This window comes from Cicer arietinum, chromosome 3, assembly GCF_000331145.2.
Source record: "Cicer arietinum cultivar CDC Frontier isolate Library 1 chromosome 3, Cicar.CDCFrontier_v2.0, whole genome shotgun sequence".
Classification (NCBI taxonomy): Eukaryota; Viridiplantae; Streptophyta; class Magnoliopsida; order Fabales; family Fabaceae; genus Cicer; species Cicer arietinum.
Genome location: NC_021162.2, coordinates 51,843,092 through 51,862,735, shown reverse-complemented (window position 1 = coordinate 51,862,735; position 19,644 = coordinate 51,843,092). Strand labels below are relative to the sequence as shown.

Genomic DNA, 19,644 nt, shown 5'->3' with positions numbered 1-19,644 from the left:
TTTAAACTTTTAATTTTGGTCAAACATGATTGGGTTTCTAGGTAACACTTTTTTTTTGGAGGCATTTGTTTGAGGGACGATAATTTCATTTCTAATAAATAGTTTTTCATAAAATAATAATGTAAAAATGGGTATGTACGTAAAACTAATATTGTTGAATAATAACAATTCATTTTATTATATCATTAAATAATTTTAATTGTCATAGACTCATATTAACAAAGCATTCAATCAACTTTTTGAGATTGACTTTAGTGTAAAACTACATTGTATGGCCATTAAACCTAATAATAATAGGAATTCTATTCTTAGGTTTTATAAAAAAATTGTGTTTGGTTTAAATTAGTTATATTCTACAAACTATTTATTAGAATGGGTATATAAATAGTAATAATTATCTCATATTTATGTTATCTCAAACCTATTTTCATCTTCATGCAAGCTTTTTCTTCCACTCATTTCCTTGGAAATAAAATCAACAAGTATAATAGAAGTTACAAGAAGCTATCGTTTTCTTAGGGACAGTGAGGTCCAATGCGTGAAAAAATAAAGGTTGACAATTGGCACTTAACATACAATCATTGTAGATACTCTAACAAACATGGATATGCATTGCATACTCTTGTATTCTCAATAGTGTGATGTATAAACTTGAAAAATCACCTTTTGGAGAATTCTACCATAGTCACTAAGGTGGCCGTTATCCAAAAACTTATGGACTATGAAACGAAAAGTAAGCAAGTAAAGAGTAATTAATTACAACTATTAATAAATCAATCATCGATTTATTTACTTTATCAACTTCTCACTTTAGATGAGTCAAATTCATTTGCAATAACATGTTTTCTAGATGGTGATTTGCACAACATGTTAATATGATGGTACCCTAATTTTCCAAGTCAAATTAAAAGTATAAACGTCTAAGCTTTGTTAGGATTTTAAACGAGCAAAATATAAATTGGTGTAAATTTACTATTTTTCTCGTAAAATGTTATCATATGTAGAATGTCGTTGATCATTCTCTTTTTATTAAATGTTCATTTGTTTATTTTATAGTTCTTTTCAAATATATTGTGAACTTCATATTCTGAAGAGAACTTCATCATTAATTTAATTACATCAAATGAGCTTTTGATCATACTTTTAAAATCAAATACCTAAGATTCTTCAAATATTTTCTAAATGCATGAAATTTTCTGACTCAACCTGGGGAATTTCTTTATGAGAATGCAATTACTTTTGAGATCTACTCTAAACTATATTTTAATACCTTTAATGTAGACTCTTTAATGCCAAAGTTTCATTTTCATTAATGTTTTTGAACAATTGATGAAATTGTTCTTATTTATGTTGCTTCTTGAGCACTTATAAAAAGTTGATTATTCTCTGCCTTCTTATCAAACACTTTCTTCTTCCCCATAAATTGTGTCAACAAAATAATGTTCCTTCCTTTTTTGTTGAACGCCAAAGGTAAATCCAATGGTTCTCTTCTTCTTGTTTATAAATTTAAGGTATCTCATCAACTTGAATGTGTTTTAGTTTGGCTATTAAAGTATCTCATTTATAAGATAAGTGTGATATCTAATACATTTCCCTCAATGTATCGCTGCTCTATTCCAACACTACCGCACTACTGTAATCTCTTCTCTTTTGGTCTTATAAGTTCTTGTTGATTTTGCTAAATCTTTTACAACCTTTTTATCATGTCTTTTTTATTTATATAGTTATTTCCCTTTGGTTCTCATTACAGCAACATGTTTACGGGTTTTCTCTTTTTATTTTATCGTTTTTTTTCTTGTTACAGGTTCTTTGTTTTTTTAATATTTCATATATGTATTCTTACATCTTGGTTTTTGTTATGATTTTTGCATGATAACTTCATTCATTCTCAGATAAAATGAATATGTCATTAAATCCCTAGTTGATTGTGTAGATAAATAGGTGAACAATATCCATGAAAAAAAAAAGTGCAAGAAAGTAATGTCATTAGTCAACCACGCTTGGAAATGATGTTTGAATATGAGGCGACGACTTACAAATTTTATAATGAATAAAGTAAAAGAATTGGATTTGGTATTCGTCGAGAATATGCAAATAAAAGAAGAAAAAAAATATAGGATTTTGACTTCAAGAAGATTCATATGCTTCAAATAGGGGTATTTGAGGTGTTGACAAATGAGGTCACCCAGTAAGGGAACATAGAGAAGAAACTAGAACAATGTGTAAAGAAATTATGGCTATTTCACTTGATTGGAAGATTGAGAAATCTGAAGTTGTTGACTTTGTAGCTCAACATAATCACCCTCTTCAGCTGTCAGAGTATGTTCATATGAATCGTTCTCATCGACACATATTTGAGGCACAAGCATCACAAATTGTATTAGCAAATGAATCTGGATTGAGACCAAAATATTTTCATGAATAAATGTCTAAGCAAATCGGTGGAATAAAAACTTTTGGTTTTACAAGACAGGACCTTAAGAATGATCTTCGAACCAAAAGGAAGCAGTCACTAAAGTATGGTGACGTGGGTGCATTATTGATATATTTCAAACAAGGAAAGTGAAAATTCTTCATTCTTTTATGAATTTCAAATGGATGTTGAAGAGCAAATAACAAATATATTTTGGACAAATGCACAAATGATAAACGATTATAGGTACTTTGGAGATGTCATCACAATTGACACCACATACAAGACAAATAAGAATTATCGACCATTGGGAGTTTTTGTTGGACTTAATAATCACAAGAGAACAATCATTTTAGGACTGCATTGCTATATGATGAAACAATTCCTTCTTTTCAATAGTTATTTGAAACTTTTCTCAAAGCAATGGGTGGAGAAAAACCAAAAACCATCATTGTAAAAGGACAAGATTTTCATCCGTAAAGTGTTGTATTGCCTTGGAAAGACGATTCTCTAAAAGACAATATTCTATGTTGTTTTTGAGTTGTATGCGCTTAGTAGTTAAAAAAATGCTCACAAGCTTATAATCAATTTGACTATAGTGGAAAATTTCTTCTAGTAAACTAGCAAGTCCTTGTGATCATTCATTTGCTTAGGCTCGGAGTATTTTTCCATTTACTATTTTGAAATTTCTAAAAATTGAAACTATTTTTCAGTTTTGAGATTTTAATTTTAATTCAGTTTTCAAATTTTAAATTTTAATTTTTAGTTAAGTTTTAATTTTTTTTTAATTGAATCACTATTTTTACTCTGTTTCATTATAAATTCACAAAATAAAAAAAATATTTACTAATAACAATAATATTAAATTTTAATTATTTTAAAATAATTTAAATATTATAAATTTATAATTTAATTATAATAATTTGAGTAATAGTAGTTGAAAGTGGTAATTGTCGAAAATGACTATTTATCTTAGTAGTAATCTATCGTACGGTTAAAAGAGATAGTTGATAGTTAGAGACAGTGGTTAGAGCGCGACTCATAGTGTGACTTATTAGTGGACGGTGGTGGTGCTGGTAATGGAGATGAAGGTTGGAAGTTTGTGGTTAGTGGTGGTGGTTGCGGGTGTTGGAGATGATAATTGGTGGTGGTGGTCAAAGATGAATGGTTGGTGGTGACGACAATAGATGGTCACTAGTCAATAGTTATTAAAGTAGTGTTATGTTTATTGATGATGATATGTTAATTTAGAAAAAAATTATAAAATTTATTTGTTGAGTTTTAAGAAAAAAACTATTTTAAAATTAATTAAGTAAAAAATCAGTTCAACACTACATAACTCATAACAAATTTTGATTTTGAAATTGTCTTTCAAGATAAATAAATAAAAACTCAAAACCATCTCAAATAAATTCTAATTTTTATATTATAAATTTAATTTCATTTATATACATTGACATTAAAACTATTTTACAAATACATTCAATTAAATCGTTCTTTATAAATTTTTGTAGAAATAGTTATAAACTAACTTAAAAAAATGACAGTTTAATGTAATTTGATCGAATATTTATGTAAATTTTTTTATCTCTTATAATTTTATCACATGTTTCAAGCTTTAACATCTGATATAAAAAAAAAAAAAAATTTTAATCAACCCTTCGTTATTCAATGGTTTAAAACTAGATTGTAAAACCTTGTGAAAATGTTTTATTTATGGAAAAATTTAAAGAACAATTAAATCACAATTCTTGCGTTTATTTTTCTCACCTTCAATATGATGTTTCATATTTTATATTTCTATTCTCTTATTCTTTATCTATTTTATATTATGTGTATTTACTTCATTATTTTTCTTTCTTTAAATAAAAGACTTAGTTTTATTTCTTTTTATTTTTTCTAACATCAAACAAGTAAAAAGTAATTTTAAACTTTTTATTTGCTTTATTCTCATTTTTCTTCTAACATCTTTCCTTACTGTTGAAGCAATTTGTTTCTTATAATATTTTTTGGTTATTCCTATGTAATGTAATAATAATAAATAATATAATATATTAAATTATATGAAAAGGGCCTTCCATAACCATTCATCTTAGTGCCAAGTGGTAATAGCTTTGTCTCCGCGCCACTTTTGAGCTACCTACGATGTCTCAGTTGGGATGGTTGACATCTTCCACCTTCCAAACTTGCAGTAAAATGTCTATAAGACTTGTTATAAAAGTGTTAAAAAACTGGATTTCAGAACCCATTAATTGGATATATAAATAATATATATTAAATCAAACATGTTTTTATATTATTTTCAAATTTTATAATATCATATTTACAAAATTGATTCTTAATAGCGATTGATTATACACATACAACATGTGATTTTAAGTGAATTGATTTTAATTGAAAGTGAGACAACATATGATTTTAAGTGAATTAATTTTATAAAATTAATTTTAATTGAAAGTGAGTTAAATATAAATTAATTTATTTCTGAATATATTCACGTCAAAATAAATTGAATAATAAATTTAATTATAAAAGTCCTATTTGAAATTTAAAACTATAAATTCTAACTTTATATTAAAATCAATTCTACCTCTCTAAAGTTAATTTTGACTCTTTCAAAAATAAGATCAAATATACACAAAATTTAGACAAAAAAGTAAAAAGAGGAATCTGAAAAGTGTTGGAATGAAAAAAGTCATATATGATATGACTGATATATTAATCCTTGTTGTAAAAGCTTCATTTGTGATAAATATTTTAATAAGTTTTTAAGGAAGCTGAATAAAGAAGTAATTATTTTCTTATTATATATACTAAATAGAGATGTAACTAATCGCACCAAACCAAATCACCAACTAAATAAACTAAAAGGTTAATTTGATCAGATTTTAATTTGATCAGTTGCACACGTGACCACTATAGACTAATATTTCTCTGGTTCTGTCTTTTTATTGAAGAAAATCTTCAATTGAATTTGGGCTATTTCATGCAACTGATCTACTTAATGGTAATAATAATAATAACATAAAAATATGACACCATTATCTAGCTCTGAATTGACATTAGATAGAACTCTCTTACTTTAACAACAAGAACATTGGTTGAGAGAGCTACATCTGACCAATTATTCATTCTATCTTTCACTTCAGTACCTATTTAGATGCATTCTTGCATACACAACATTATGTAAAACCAACAACAAATTAAACTAGCAACTAAAATAATCATAGCAAATTAGCAATAGAATATTGTTAATGACTTTGACTTAGACAAGAAGGAGGTAAAACTAAATTGGATGTCTTTGACACCACTCTAAAGTTGTTCTAACTACTATTATTCTTGTTCAATGACAGCAATGTGGAGTTCTGCTTCTCATTGAATCATATAATGTTTTTCATTACCTAATAAAACAACCATGTACTTTCACTCTTCTATATATAGACCAGCATTTTTGTCATATTCCATCAACACATTTCAAACTCAAAATAACAGTTACAACTTATTACTATTACAAGAGAAACCTTCACTCATTAAAAGAAAAAAAAATGGGTGTTTCTATTTTTTCATCACTTAAAATCCCAATGTTCCTTTTGTCATTGATCAATTTTGGTATATTTGAGCTTGCATTAGCAGGCACTACCAAACACTACCATTTTGATGTACTTCCTTATAACAATTATTACACTTTTTCAATTGTAGAATTAGTTGCTTTTGTTTCTTTTGCTTCTCTGTATGTAACAACATGAGGTTATTCATGCAGATAAGGTACCAAAATGTGACAAGATTGTGCCACACAAAAAGCATGGTTACAGTGAATGGTCAATTTCCGGGACCTCGAATTGTGGCTAGAGAAGGAGACCGTCTTCTTATCAAAGTGGTTAACAATGTGCAGAACAACATCTCTATTCATTGGTAAAGAACATTCTATTTTGAAAAGAAAATTGCTAAAAAGAATTGTTGTAATGAATTTGTTAAGCTTAGCATAAAAGTAATATGTGTAAAAAACTTGGCTATCTTTGAAACAGGCATGGCATTCGACAGCTTCGATCAGGATGGGCTGATGGACCAGCATATGTGACTCAATGCCCAATCCAAACAGGTCAAAGCTATGTTTACAATTACACCATTAAAGGCCAAAGAGGAACACTCTTTTGGCATGCTCACATTTCTTGGTTAAGATCAACAGTCTATGGTCCACTCATCATACTTCCCAAGAAAAATGTTCAATATCCTTTTGCAAAACCTCACAAAGAAGTTCCAATCATATTTGGTAATAAAATTACTAAAAAGATGAATCTAGGTCTACCCCTTTGTAAATTTACATTAGCTAATTATACTCTTTAATTTTGCTTTTAGGAGAATGGTTCAATGCAGATACTGAGGCAGTCATAGCACAAGCCCTGCAAACTGGGGGAGGACCAAATGTCTCTGATGCCTACACAATTAATGGACTTCCAGGGCCATTGTATAACTGCTCTAAAAAAGGTATCAAGTGCTAATAAATATATCTTCTAGGAATAGTTCCCAATTACTAAAAGATTGAAGAAAATCATCGATAAAATTTAAAATATGAACCCTTATACATAATCTTCCACTTTATGAAATGTTAGACTTACAACAACATATAGATTTCTTTATGAAATGTTATAAAAAATATGGTTTATATAACCGTAAGATTTTATTCTTCACAGATACATTCAAGCTAAAAGTGAAGCCTGGAAAAACTTACCTTTTACGTTTGATCAATGCTGCGCTCAATGATGAGTTATTCTTCAGCATTGCAAATCACACCCTTACAGTTGTTGAAGCAGATGCAATTTATGTAAAACCCTTTGTGACAAATACCATCCTTATTGCTCCTGGCCAAACCACTAATGTTCTTCTCAAGACCAAACCTCACTATCCCAATGCAACATTCTTAATGACTGCTAGACCATATGCCACTGGCCTTGGAACTTTTGACAACACAACAGTTGCTGGTATCCTAGAATATGAAATCCCATCTAATACTCATCATTCAGCTGCTTCACTAGAAACACTTCCACTATTCAAGCCTGTTCTCCCAGCACTTAATGACACTTCTTTTGCAACAAAGTTCACCAACAAACTTCGTAGCCTAGCAAGTGCCCAATTTCCAGCTAATGTTCCCCAGAAAATTGATAGGCACTTTTTCTTCACAGTAGGCCTTGGTACCAATCCATGCAAAAGCAACCAAACTTGTCAGGGACCCAATGGAACAATGTTTGCAGCATCAATAAACAATGTATCCTTCACAACCCCAACAACTGCCCTTCTTCAATCCCATTTCTTTGGGCAATCTAATGGAGTCTATGCCCCTTACTTCCCAACTAGTCCCTTGCATCCATTCAATTATACTGGAACCCCACCAAACAACACTATGGTGAGCAATGGAACAAAGGTTGTGGTTCTTCCTTTCAACACAAGCGTCGAGCTTGTCATGCAGGACACTAGTATTCTTGGTGCAGAAAGTCACCCTCTCCATTTGCATGGCTTTAACTTCTTTGTTGTTGGACAAGGATTTGGTAACTTTGATAAAAATAAAGACCCAAAAAAGTTCAATCTTGTTGACCCTGTTGAAAGAAACACAGTTGGTGTCCCATCTGGTGGATGGGTTGCTATCAGATTCCAAGCAGATAATCCAGGTTAGTTCATAGTTTATTCATACCATCAAAAGTTATTTTGGTTCAAAAAAAATGTTTTACTTCATTTTCATTAATTAACAAAAAGAATTCATATATGTTTAATTGTGCTTGTAGGGGCATGGTTCATGCATTGTCATTTGGAAGTACATACAAGTTGGGGTCTTAAGATGGCATGGATTGTCTTGGATGGAAAGCTCCCAAATCAGAAGCTGCTTCCACCACCAGCTGATCTTCCCAAGTGTTAACTTCACCCTAAAATTGCTATATTTGTTAAAACAGTTTGGCCCTTTTTGTTATTCAACACAGGGCAGTTGATTTTCATTAGTATCTTTTTTTAAATGGTTTTTGAGGCTTGAGGTGAGGTTGAAGTTGCTACTTTTTCATCCTTTGGATGAGAGATTTATTTATATAATATGCCTTAACTATACAACTGTATTCCACTCGTTTGAGTGAAAATTCCTTATTCAAATTTTAGTATTATAATGATTTCTTACTTTTACTTGTTAATTATACAAATAATTATCTCAAACTTCAACTATAAGAAACATCACTTTAAAAATAATATGAAAACCTTGTAAAATCCTAAATGACTTCCATTGGGATGTCATGTTGATCTCTGGCAAAAAAACATGCTTCTAATTCATGTTTTAGCTTTGAAATTTGACATTTCTACTACCAACGTCAGAAACAATTCCAACATGATAAGGGTGGTGTTTTCATTGTTCACGAATTGTTGGGAATACTATCTTTAAAGGAGCATAATTTGATAATTAAGTAAAACACAATTTTCAAAACTACCCTCTCACTCAAAAACTCGCTATTTACGCATCATAGTCTTAACCATCCCATTAACCAGATAACTACTCAAGCATCATAATCTTAACTATCCCAAGTCCAACCCTAACAAATTATTATAAATGTAATTGAATTCTGATTTGAATATTTTTATCTTTATACTAAATTCTCTCAAAAGCATAACTGTAATGGTATTTATTTCTCCATTTGGCTTGTTTAGTATGGTCCATTTGACAGGTATAATATTGTTTTTTAATGGTTACATATATAATGGTGATGGATAGTAAAAATACCAAAATTATTGTTCTCACTTTTCCACATTTATATTCTATGCTTTCTTCTTTCCAGATCTGAAACAGATAAAAATAAAATTGAAAATGTCAGTTAAACTCACTCCAACCTGTAAAGCCTATGCAAAGCCTGGTTGCCAAAATCAAACTCCTTCGTTAAGTAGAATTTTGCATATTTCTTCATTTCCATCTAACCAACCAACGAATCCCATTCATCATTTTACTTCGTGTCGCAATCTCCAATGGTAGTCAAATAAGTTCATCCGACAGCATGTAGTTAAGTAAAATTCAGTTTCGAACGAGTTTTACCGTTGAAGTTGTCTTTATTACCGGTTGAATGAATTGTACTTTTATAATTTAATAATAATAAAATTATAATTATTATCTTTTTTATTAATCTATTAATAATAATAAATTTATAACCGTTGATCATATTTAATGAACCAATTGAGAGTCGGAGTCGGATATATTCTAAGTGAGTGTGTGCTTTTATTACTTTTACCCACACAAAAATAACGGGATATAATGATTTTGCATTTTTTAAATATTTTTAATATTGGTTTAATTTGTAATTTGCATATATGGTAAGTGAAAAATTATTTTACACCCTAATATGAATTAGATCTCACCTTGTTGATATTTGAACGAATATTTTAAATGATTAATTGGAATTTTAGTCTTTTTATTTTTATAAATATAATTAGTTATTTTATTTTAAAAGTCAACAATTTTAATTTATTTTTTAAATTTTTAAACTAAAAAAATTATGATTTAACATATTGAAAATGATGTGTCATCAAATTTATGATATAGAATCATTTAAATGTATTAATTATTTATATGTTAATTAATTTATAATAATAAAAAATTATCAAACTTAATAATTAAGTTTTTATAGAATTTTATTACAATTTTATGGTGTTAATCATTCTACATTATTGTATTATATGTTATGTTATTTTATTTTTTAATAAAAAAAATTATCACATTTAAAATAAATAAAAAAATTAATTTTATAAATTAATAAAAATAAGAGGATTAAAACTGAAATAAAACCTATTTACACTTTATGACATCACGACGAAATTTGATTGAAATGTAAGTATAATATGTTTTAAATAGTCAGATTAGGAAAATTAATCTCAATTATATATACCTTTTTAAATATGTATTTAAATAGGTAGTTATGATTTTATTTTATTTTGGGTGTTAGTTATCATTATCTTTTAAATATAATATATAAGGGAAAAATACTTCCTCATGTGATCTAGGTTCTCTAATGTAACACTTTAGTTTTTGTTGTCACACAAAGACCATTTAAGTTTAGTTTATTTTATGCTTAAATCTTTTAAGTTTTTATTTTTTATTTAGTTTTTTAAGTTATATCATATTTATATTATATTTATTTGTCTCACTTTAAATAATAACTAATGTAATTTAAATCATATTATCATTAAAAATTCTACAAAAAATTGTAACAATAAATAACTCATATTAATCCTTTAAAAAACAATAATCAAAACTTATAAACGATTTATATTTTTTTTTTCCTCATAATTTAGACACAATACAACCTATAATTTTTTTTGTAGTAGATGTCTATTCACATAATAAATATGATTAACTTCGATCACTTTTGAAGTAGCTTGGATAGTCAACTTATTATACTGTTTAACGAAAATTGTCAAATTTTATGGACCACATGCATAATTTAATATAACTTAAAACTAATGGTGAAAACAAAATATAACTTAAACGATTAGATTGGAAAAATAAAAAAATTAAAAGATTTACGCAGAAACTGAACTAAATTTAAAAGACCTAAATTTTATTAAAAATTCAAGACTAAATTGTTGCTTTCGTGAAACATCAAAGATTTCATAATGTATTTTGCATATATAATGTTGATAATATGAACATAATTAAATTTGTCAAACTAGAAAATCTAAATAAATTCTTGAGACCTATGTATAATTGAATCTAAGATTTGATTCGTAAGAATTTACCTAATATTAAAATAACCTATATATAGATAATATTCATTAAATCATAGCTTAATTAATAAAATGCCGATATTATTAAATTGAAAATTATGTTTTACGTTTGAACCTAAAACTTTATAGTTGTGTGCAAATTTTTGATGGTATATTTATTATCTCATCTATAACAAAAATATATATATTTAAATAATATAATAAGAACATTAAAATATGAATAATTCAATATATATATATAAAATAGTTGAATTTTAAGAAACAACAAATTCTTATTCTTATGATTAATTATTCACAACAACAGTAAAAGCGTAGGTTTATATTTTAAAACAATAAATATTACATAGAAGCGTAAATTAAATCAAATATCAAATGATATTAATCAAAATTTAACATTATAAACGTAAACTAATGTATAGTCATAAACTACTAAATTTTTAGTAAAATTGAAAGTTTACCGATTTTATTATAATTTACTTTAAGTTATAAAAGTTTATTAAAAATAAAGTTTTACATGCTATTTAACTCATTCTTCGTGACTTAAAATCATAAATTCAAAGTTTAAAAGTTAATTTGAAAATTTAACCATAAAGATTTAGTTGTTTGATAAAATTATGGTTTTATTATTTTGTAGGTCTCTAAATTATATGAGAATTTTTAAATAGGCCTCAAAATAAAAAAAATTAAAAAAAATTGTAATCAAATCTCTAAATTAATATATTTTTTTGGTAATTAAGTTATTCCGTTGTATTTTCGTTAGTCAACTGCAGTCAAACTTTAGTGGAAGAATCTAATTACACAAATTATATTAATTTATAGACTTAATTACAATTATTTTAGTTTAAAAACCATTTTGAAAATTTTGAAAAAATTTAGAGATGTAATATAAGAGAGTTGAATCAATATCAATCAATATAATATATTAAAACAAATTCTCAAAACAAATTCTCAAATTATTATGTTGCCATATCACATGTTTATATGTCATGTAACATTAATTTTATCACATCATTTCAATAGTATATAATTCATTCATTTTTTATTCTTCATTCTACTAATTTTTTGTCTATATCTCTATAATTAAAAAAATCAACGATAACAAAATATAATTCTCATTATAAACTAGATTTAATTGTCAGTTACTTTTTTAATTCATTGAATATAAATTCCTCACAATATTTTAATTATATTTTAATAATTTAAATGTAACAACCATAAATTACCACAAAATATATAAAAACATAATTATTACATATTAAATATCAGTAATCAAACTTATGAACAAATAATCTAATAAAGTTTAAATTAAAATAAACATAAAAAATTAAAACACAGTCATTTAAATTAGCAAGCCTTTGCAAAAAAAAAAGCAAAGGATAATTTTTTTTAAATAAAAATATTAAATTATACATTAAATATTTTTAAAGTAATATATAATTTGTGTTCATTTTTCTGTTATTAATATTCGGGTACATATTATATTCTTTTAATGCAAAAGAATGTATTTGGCTATATAAATTATTCATGAAAACAAAAACACTCGTTTCAAAATATTAAATTTATAGATTTGGTAAATGATAAATCAGAGCATAGTTTCAATTAACTGTGAAAATAATTAAAATCAAGTAGTGACGTCTTATCATTCCCAATATTATTACATATTTTATTTTATTTTTGTAAAAATAATACTTTATTTATTTATTATAGATACTCTCTAAACATGTTAGTTAAATTATCTTTGAATGAAACACATGGCGTAACACTTCTAATTACGAATTAGTTACCGAAAATTTAAGTAGAAATGAGACATAGAATATAAAATATAAAAAATAGTAATTCATTCGATTAGTCGAAAAAGAATAAAGAAATAATAATATTTAAGATAAAAAGGAAAACAAAAATAAAATTAATAATCATATAAAAATCAATGTCTACAAATATATCTCAAATCAATACTTGCAAAATATATACTATATTTTTTTATAGAAAGAAAGTATTATCTAATGATTGAATGTTTAAAGTAAAACAAAATATATACAAACAATCACTCATATTTTATTTTAATCTTTTTAATTGTGTATACAAATAATCACTCATTTTTTAATCATAGTTTTTAGAGTGAAAATCACTAATTTTATTACAATCTTTTTAATTGCTTTTATTCCATTTATTCTTTTGCTATTCAACCGACTATTCTTATAAATTATGAAACTTACAAATATCAAAACCTTTTTTTCGATCAGATTGATTTATTTATACACCATAAATATCACCACCTTTTAAAAAATTTACATTAAAAGAAAATTTTATAAATTACACCCGTGCGACGTGTAAATTATATTCTAGTTTTAATAAAAGGTGAGTTGTTCACATAACTTGAGTTTGAACTCTTACTGAAATAATCTTTGACCTCTCGACAAAACTTCCAACTGCTTGAAAACTCAACCTGATAACTGAGGGTAAAGAAAAAAATTGACGGTAAAGAAAAAGACATATTTTTGCTTAGTTATGAAAAATGTATTTTTGAAGTCTTTCTTATTTTTTTTAACAAGATATTTTTAATACTTTCATAACAATGAAAAAACTAATTATTTTCTTAAAATAAGTTAATCTAAATATATTTATATAGAGATGTAACCGATCACCTAACTACCACAATCTAAGCAAACTAACTAGGATAACTCTGATTAAGACATTTTCCATGTTTTTGGGTTGATCATAATCCATGCACACGTTACCCTTGTAATATTTCTATCTTCCTATCTAGTCTAGTTAAAGAAAACATATTCCAAATTTAGTCTACATTTCATGCAAACTATATATTTATGGTCCTATTAAAAAAAACTATATATTTTGTGGTCATATAAAACATGACATTAATATCTAGCTAGCTTCTGAAGTGAAAGACTAGATACAATACAAGTTTCTTACTTTGGCAACAAGAAAACGTTGAGAGTAATATTTGACCAATGATCCACTCAATCTTCATTCTCACATACACGATAGTGTCTATTTACAAACAAACTATGTGAAGGACATTTGCAGAACAATACAATTTGTTAATGAATTTTGACTTGGACATGAAGGAGATCAAACAAAAATTGAATGTCTTTGAAACCACTCTAAAGTTGTTCTAACTACTATATATTCTCCTTCAAAGACAACACAATGTTGAGTTCATCTAGCTTCTCTTTGATCACATAATATTTTTTTATCACCTAATCAAACAACCACATAGTTTCCCTCCATGTATATATTGACCACAAGATTTTTGTTCCATTCATTCAAACAGTTTCAAACTCAAATAACTATTTCAAGACCAACCTTCATATATACATTTAGAGAGAAACATGGGTGTTTCCCTTTTTTCATCCCTTACATTCCCACTTTTCTTTTTATCATTGATCAATTTTTGCACATTTGAGCTTGCATTAGCAGGCATAACCAGACACTACCATTTTGATGTACTTCTACTTTCTTAAAACACTCATATGCATTATTACTCTTTATAATTGTAAAATGCTCTGTGTTATAGTTTTTTTTCCTTTCTTTCTTCTAAATGTAACATAACTGAAACTATGCAGATAAGGTACCAAAATGTGACAAGATTGTGCCACAGCAAAACAATGGTTACAGTGAATGGTCAATTTCCGGGACCTCGCATTGTAGCTAGGGAAGGAGACCAACTTCTAATCAAAGTGGTTAACCATGTGCAAAACAACATTTCCATTCACTGGTAAAGAAAATTCTATTTACATAACAAAATTGCTAAGGAGAAGTAGTGACATAATTAAGATTTGACTTTGAACATAAATCTAATACAGTATGTGCTAAATACTATGCTATATTTTCTAATAGGCATGGGATTAGACAGCTGCAATCAGGATGGGCTGATGGACCAGCATATGTGACTCAATGCCCAATTCAAACAGGTCAAAGCTATGTTTACAATTACACTATTAAAGGCCAAAGAGGAACACTCTTTTGGCATGCTCACATTTCTTGGTTAAGATCAACAGTCTATGGTCCACTCATCATACTTCCCAAGAAAAATGTTCAATATCCTTTTGCAAAACCTCACAAAGAAGTTCCAATCATATTTGGTAATAAAATTACTAAAAATATGAATCTAAGTCTACCCCTTTGTAAATTTACATTAGCTAATTATACTCTTTAATTTTGCTTTTAGGAGAATGGTTCAATGCAGATACTGAGGCAGTCATAGCACAAGCTCTGCAAACTGGGGGAGGACCAAATGTCTCTGATGCCTACACAATTAATGGACTTCCAGGGCCATTGTATAACTGCTCTAAAAAAGGTATCAACTATCAAGTGATAATCTAGACATAAATATAAGTAAAAATAGTTCCACATATCATAAATAAGAAACATGTTGTGCATTAACTATTTATTTAGGCACCAATTTATGCAGTATGGTATCAACAATTTCTAGTACAACCTAGTAGAAATGAAAACATCATCAACAATATGGCTTAAACTTTGAATAATTGTGAGATTTCATTCTTCACAGACACATTCAAGCTAAAGGTAGAACTTGGGAAGACTTACCTTCTACGTTTTATCAACGCTGCTCTTAATGATGAATTATTCTTCAGCATTGCAAATCACACCCTTACAGTTGTTGAAGCAGATGCAGTTTATGTAAAGCCTTTTGAGACTAACACCATCCTTATTGCACCTGGCCAAACCACTAATGTTCTTCTCAAGACCAAACCTCACTATCCCAATGCCACATTCTTAATGACTGCTAGACCATATGCTACTGGCCTTGGAACTTTTGACAACACAACAGTTGCTGGTATCCTAGAATATGAAATTCCATTTAATACTCATCATTCAGCTGCTTCACTAGAAAAGCTTCCACTCTTCAAACCTATTCTCCCAGCACTTAATGACACTTCTTTTGCAACAAAGTTCTCCAACAAGCTCAATAGCCTAGCGAGCGCTCAATTTCCTGCTAACGTTCCCCAGAAAGTTGATAGGCACTTTTTCTTCACAGTAGGCCTTGGTACCAATCCCTGCAAAAACAACAAAACTTGTCAGGGACCCAATGGAACAATGTTTGCAGCATCAATAAACAATGTATCCTTTATACTCCCAACAACTGCACTTCTTCAATCCCATTTCTTTGGTCAATCAAATGGGGTTTACGCCCCTTACTTCCCAAACAGTCCCTTGCATCCATTCAATTATACTGGCACCCCACCAAACAACACTATGGTAAGCAATGGAACAAAGGTTGTGGTTCTTCCTTTCAACACAAGCGTCGAGCTTGTCATGCAGGACACTAGTATTCTTGGTGCAGAAAGCCACCCTCTCCATTTGCATGGCTTTAACTTCTTTGTTGTTGGACAAGGATTTGGTAACTTTGATTCAAATAAGGACCCAAAAAACTTCAATCTTGTTGATCCTGTTGAAAGAAACACAATTGGTGTCCCATCTGGTGGATGGGTTGCTATCAGATTTCTAGCAGATAATCCAGGTTAGTTCGTAGTTCATTCATATCAAAAAATATTTTGGTTCATTTTCATAAATTAACAAAATACAGTATGCAATTATATATGTTTAATTATGTCTGCAGGGGTATGGTTCATGCATTGTCACTTGGAAGTACATACAAGTTGGGGTCTTAGGATGGCCTGGATTGTTTTGGATGGAAAGCTCCCAAATCAGAAGCTGCTTCCACCACCAGCTGATCTTCCCAAGTGTTAAATTCAACCTGAAATTGCTTTATTTTGTTTTAAACGTTTTGATTTTTTTTGTTATTCTAACACTGAGAAATTGTTTTTCACTACTTGCTTGTATTTCTTTTGTTGAGGCTTGACATGAGGTTGAGGTTGCACCTTTTTCTCTTTTGGGTGAGAGAATTATTTATACAAGATGCCTTAACCATACTATTGTAATCCAATAAATGTTTCTAATTTGGGTTTTTGGTTTACAACTTTTAACTTTGAAAGGCCACTCATATTGGACTTAGCAACAATATTTTGTGCTTGTAGTTTCTCTTCACCTGTCAGCTATAGACCAGAATATGAATACATGATAATCTTGGTTGGCAATAAATTAATCAAGGCCGAATCTTCATCATGATAAGGGTGCCATTTTCATTGTTCACCATTACTATCTTCAAAGAAGCATAATTTGTTAATTATGCAAAACACAATTTTTAAGGATATATATGTAACTAAACATTGTAAAATTGATTGACTTATTAATTATTCTCGAATATAATTGATTTTATTTTTTAATTAATTTTAATTTAAAATTAACATTTATATCTTTTGAATATAAAAATAAATTTATATTTAAATTAATTATTTAAGTCACTTTTATGCACTTACATTGAATTTATTTTTAAACAAAATCAATTTTATAAAATTAATTAATTAAAAATTAATTTTTGGCAGCGCGGAAACAAACACGCATATATTTCTATGAAATTCCAGTGAATAAGAAAATTTGAATTCGAAATGTACATATACTGTACAATGTACGGCGTGGTGTTTACGTAATAAGCGATAAACTCAAGGGCCTTTTAACTACTTTCACCTTTTCTTCCATTTCACGCTTGCTTCGCATCTAAGCCAGCAAAATACAAACACTTCATTTTTATTTTCCTCCTTTCTCTTTGTTAAACGCTTTCTGTTACTACAACCCAAAGAACAACAAGGAAGCCTCCTCATTCCTTCTTCTTCACCACTTTCTCTCTCTATAACCGTACTCAACATTACTCCTTTCTCTCTCTACAACCGACTCTGTCATTTTCATCTTCTTCTTCTTCCCTGAATCGATCCTGTGTTGTTGTTTTGTTTCACGGTTGTGGTTCCGACGATGGGACAGCAATCGTTGATCTACAGCTTCGTGGCTCGCGGCACCGTCATTATCGCTGAATACACTGAATTCACTGGAAACTTCACCGGCGTGGCGGCCCAGTGTCTCCAGAAACTTCCTTCCTCCAACAACAAGTTCACTTACAACTGTGATGGACACACTTTCAATTACCTCGTCGATGATGGATTCAGTAACTCTTTGAACTCATTGTTTCGTTTATCTGCATCGATTTTATGATTTTGCTGTTTTTGTTTTTGGATTTGAATGCATGTTAGTTTGTTACTCCTTGATCTGTGAACAGTAAAATGGTAGGAAAATTGTTAAAGGAAATGGCATTATGATTTTGTTATGTTAACTCTCGAGATCTATTCGATTCTCATTGTTGAAATCTTCGAGTTGTCGGAATATGACAAAACGCAAGGTGTAAAACGAAGCAACCAATCTGTGTGACTGAGAATTGAACCGTACGTTGCTGATCTAATATGCATATCACATACCGGCATTGGACATAATATTGACACTGGTACAAAGTACAAACAATATTTTAAGAAAACAAAAATATAACTATATGTATCACTGTAAGTTCGGGTCGGTGATCGAACACCCATATGGTCGGATCCTGACACGGTCCGACACCCTTTATATCTGAAGTGCCGGTTCTGCATAGACTGTAGTTGGTGTATTTGTGCATTACTTATTAACTTAAATAGCAACATAGCAACATTTACAATTTGGAAGTAACATTATTTGTTGGTAAAATGGAAAATTATTCGAAAGTTTCCTTGATAGCTAGCTATTTAGAAGGAAAACTGAGGGACAAATAAAGAATTTGGTTGTACAGAAGATGTATTATACCAATAGTAAATGGTGAATTAAATCTTGTTTTTATGTTAATAACTTGATTGTTTTTAAAAATTTGTTTCTCTTGGTGATGTTTTGTTTTCCTTTTTCTATTGAACTTTTAGTCTGTGATGAGTTGGAACTAACTTGAATCCTGTTGAATGTTGCAGCCTACTGTGTTGTTGCTGTTGAGTCTGCTGGACGGCAGATTCCAATCGCTTTCCTTGAACGTATCAAGGAAGAGTTTAGCAAGAAATATGCTGGGGGAAAAGCTGCAAATGCAGCTGCTAAGAGTCTAAATAAAGAGTTTGGGTATTTGCATATCCTGCAATTTTTATATTGCTAATTTGCTATAATGATATCCATATATTGTGAAATAATTTTCTTGTACATGGTGTAGATCTAAGATGAAGGAGCAGATGCAGTATTGTGTTGATCACCCAGAGGAGATTAGCAAGCTTGCTAAAGTGAAAGCTCAGGTTTCAGAAGTCAAAGGAGTTATGATGGAAAATATTGAGAAGGTAAAACACTTAAATCTCATCACGTTCTCTCCTCTGCTGCCAGGAAATTATGCAAATTTATTGTCTTTTGGCTGTGGGTGGGTTGAAAATGTGTCTTGAAGCTAAAAGGGCCTGTTTACTTCCCAAGTTTTCTGTTTTCATTTTCACTTCAACTAATAAGCATTAAATAATGTAGATCCAAAATTTTCTCACCATTTTCTTTTACAATTTTTTATAACATATATGAAAATTTGAAAATGTCAACATTGTTTCGTAAACATAGCATGTCTCCTATCT

At 28.8% G+C, this 19,644-nt stretch overlaps 3 protein-coding genes across 5 annotated transcripts in view; all 3 read left to right on the top strand.

Moving 5' to 3' along the window:
- Window positions 1-5,865: 5,865 nt before the first annotated feature.
- Window positions 5,866-8,569, top strand: LOC101495194 (laccase-17-like). The gene is made up of 6 exons (XM_004492261.4): window positions 5,866-6,072; window positions 6,174-6,325; window positions 6,439-6,683; window positions 6,770-6,898; window positions 7,105-8,076; window positions 8,191-8,569. The coding sequence occupies exons 1-6, from the start codon at window positions 5,959-5,961 to the stop codon at window positions 8,319-8,321; spliced, it is 1,743 nt and encodes a 580-aa protein (XP_004492318.1). The 5' UTR covers window positions 5,866-5,958; the 3' UTR covers window positions 8,322-8,569.
- A 5,746-nt stretch (window positions 8,570-14,315) lies between these two features.
- Window positions 14,316-17,263, top strand: LOC101496285 (laccase-17-like). The gene is made up of 6 exons (XM_004492265.4): window positions 14,316-14,619; window positions 14,740-14,891; window positions 15,014-15,258; window positions 15,345-15,473; window positions 15,687-16,658; window positions 16,758-17,263. Exons 1-6 carry the CDS (start codon window positions 14,506-14,508, stop codon window positions 16,886-16,888), a joined length of 1,743 nt encoding a protein of 580 aa, XP_004492322.1. The 5' UTR covers window positions 14,316-14,505; the 3' UTR covers window positions 16,889-17,263.
- A 482-nt stretch (window positions 17,264-17,745) lies between these two features.
- Window positions 17,746-19,644, top strand: part of LOC101496613 (vesicle-associated membrane protein 722) — a 3,927-nt gene continuing 2,028 nt past the window's right edge. The window contains exons 1-3 of one of the 3 annotated variants that reach the window (XM_027332685.2): window positions 17,746-18,197; window positions 19,018-19,159; window positions 19,248-19,368. In XM_027332685.2, coding sequence (XP_027188486.1) covers window positions 18,008-18,197; window positions 19,018-19,159; window positions 19,248-19,368 — 453 coding nt within the window. In that variant the 5' untranslated portion in view covers window positions 17,746-18,007. The remainder of the gene's footprint in view (window positions 18,198-19,017; window positions 19,160-19,247; window positions 19,369-19,644) is intronic. The other 2 variants (XM_027332686.2, XM_004492266.4) reach the window with 2 other exon arrangements.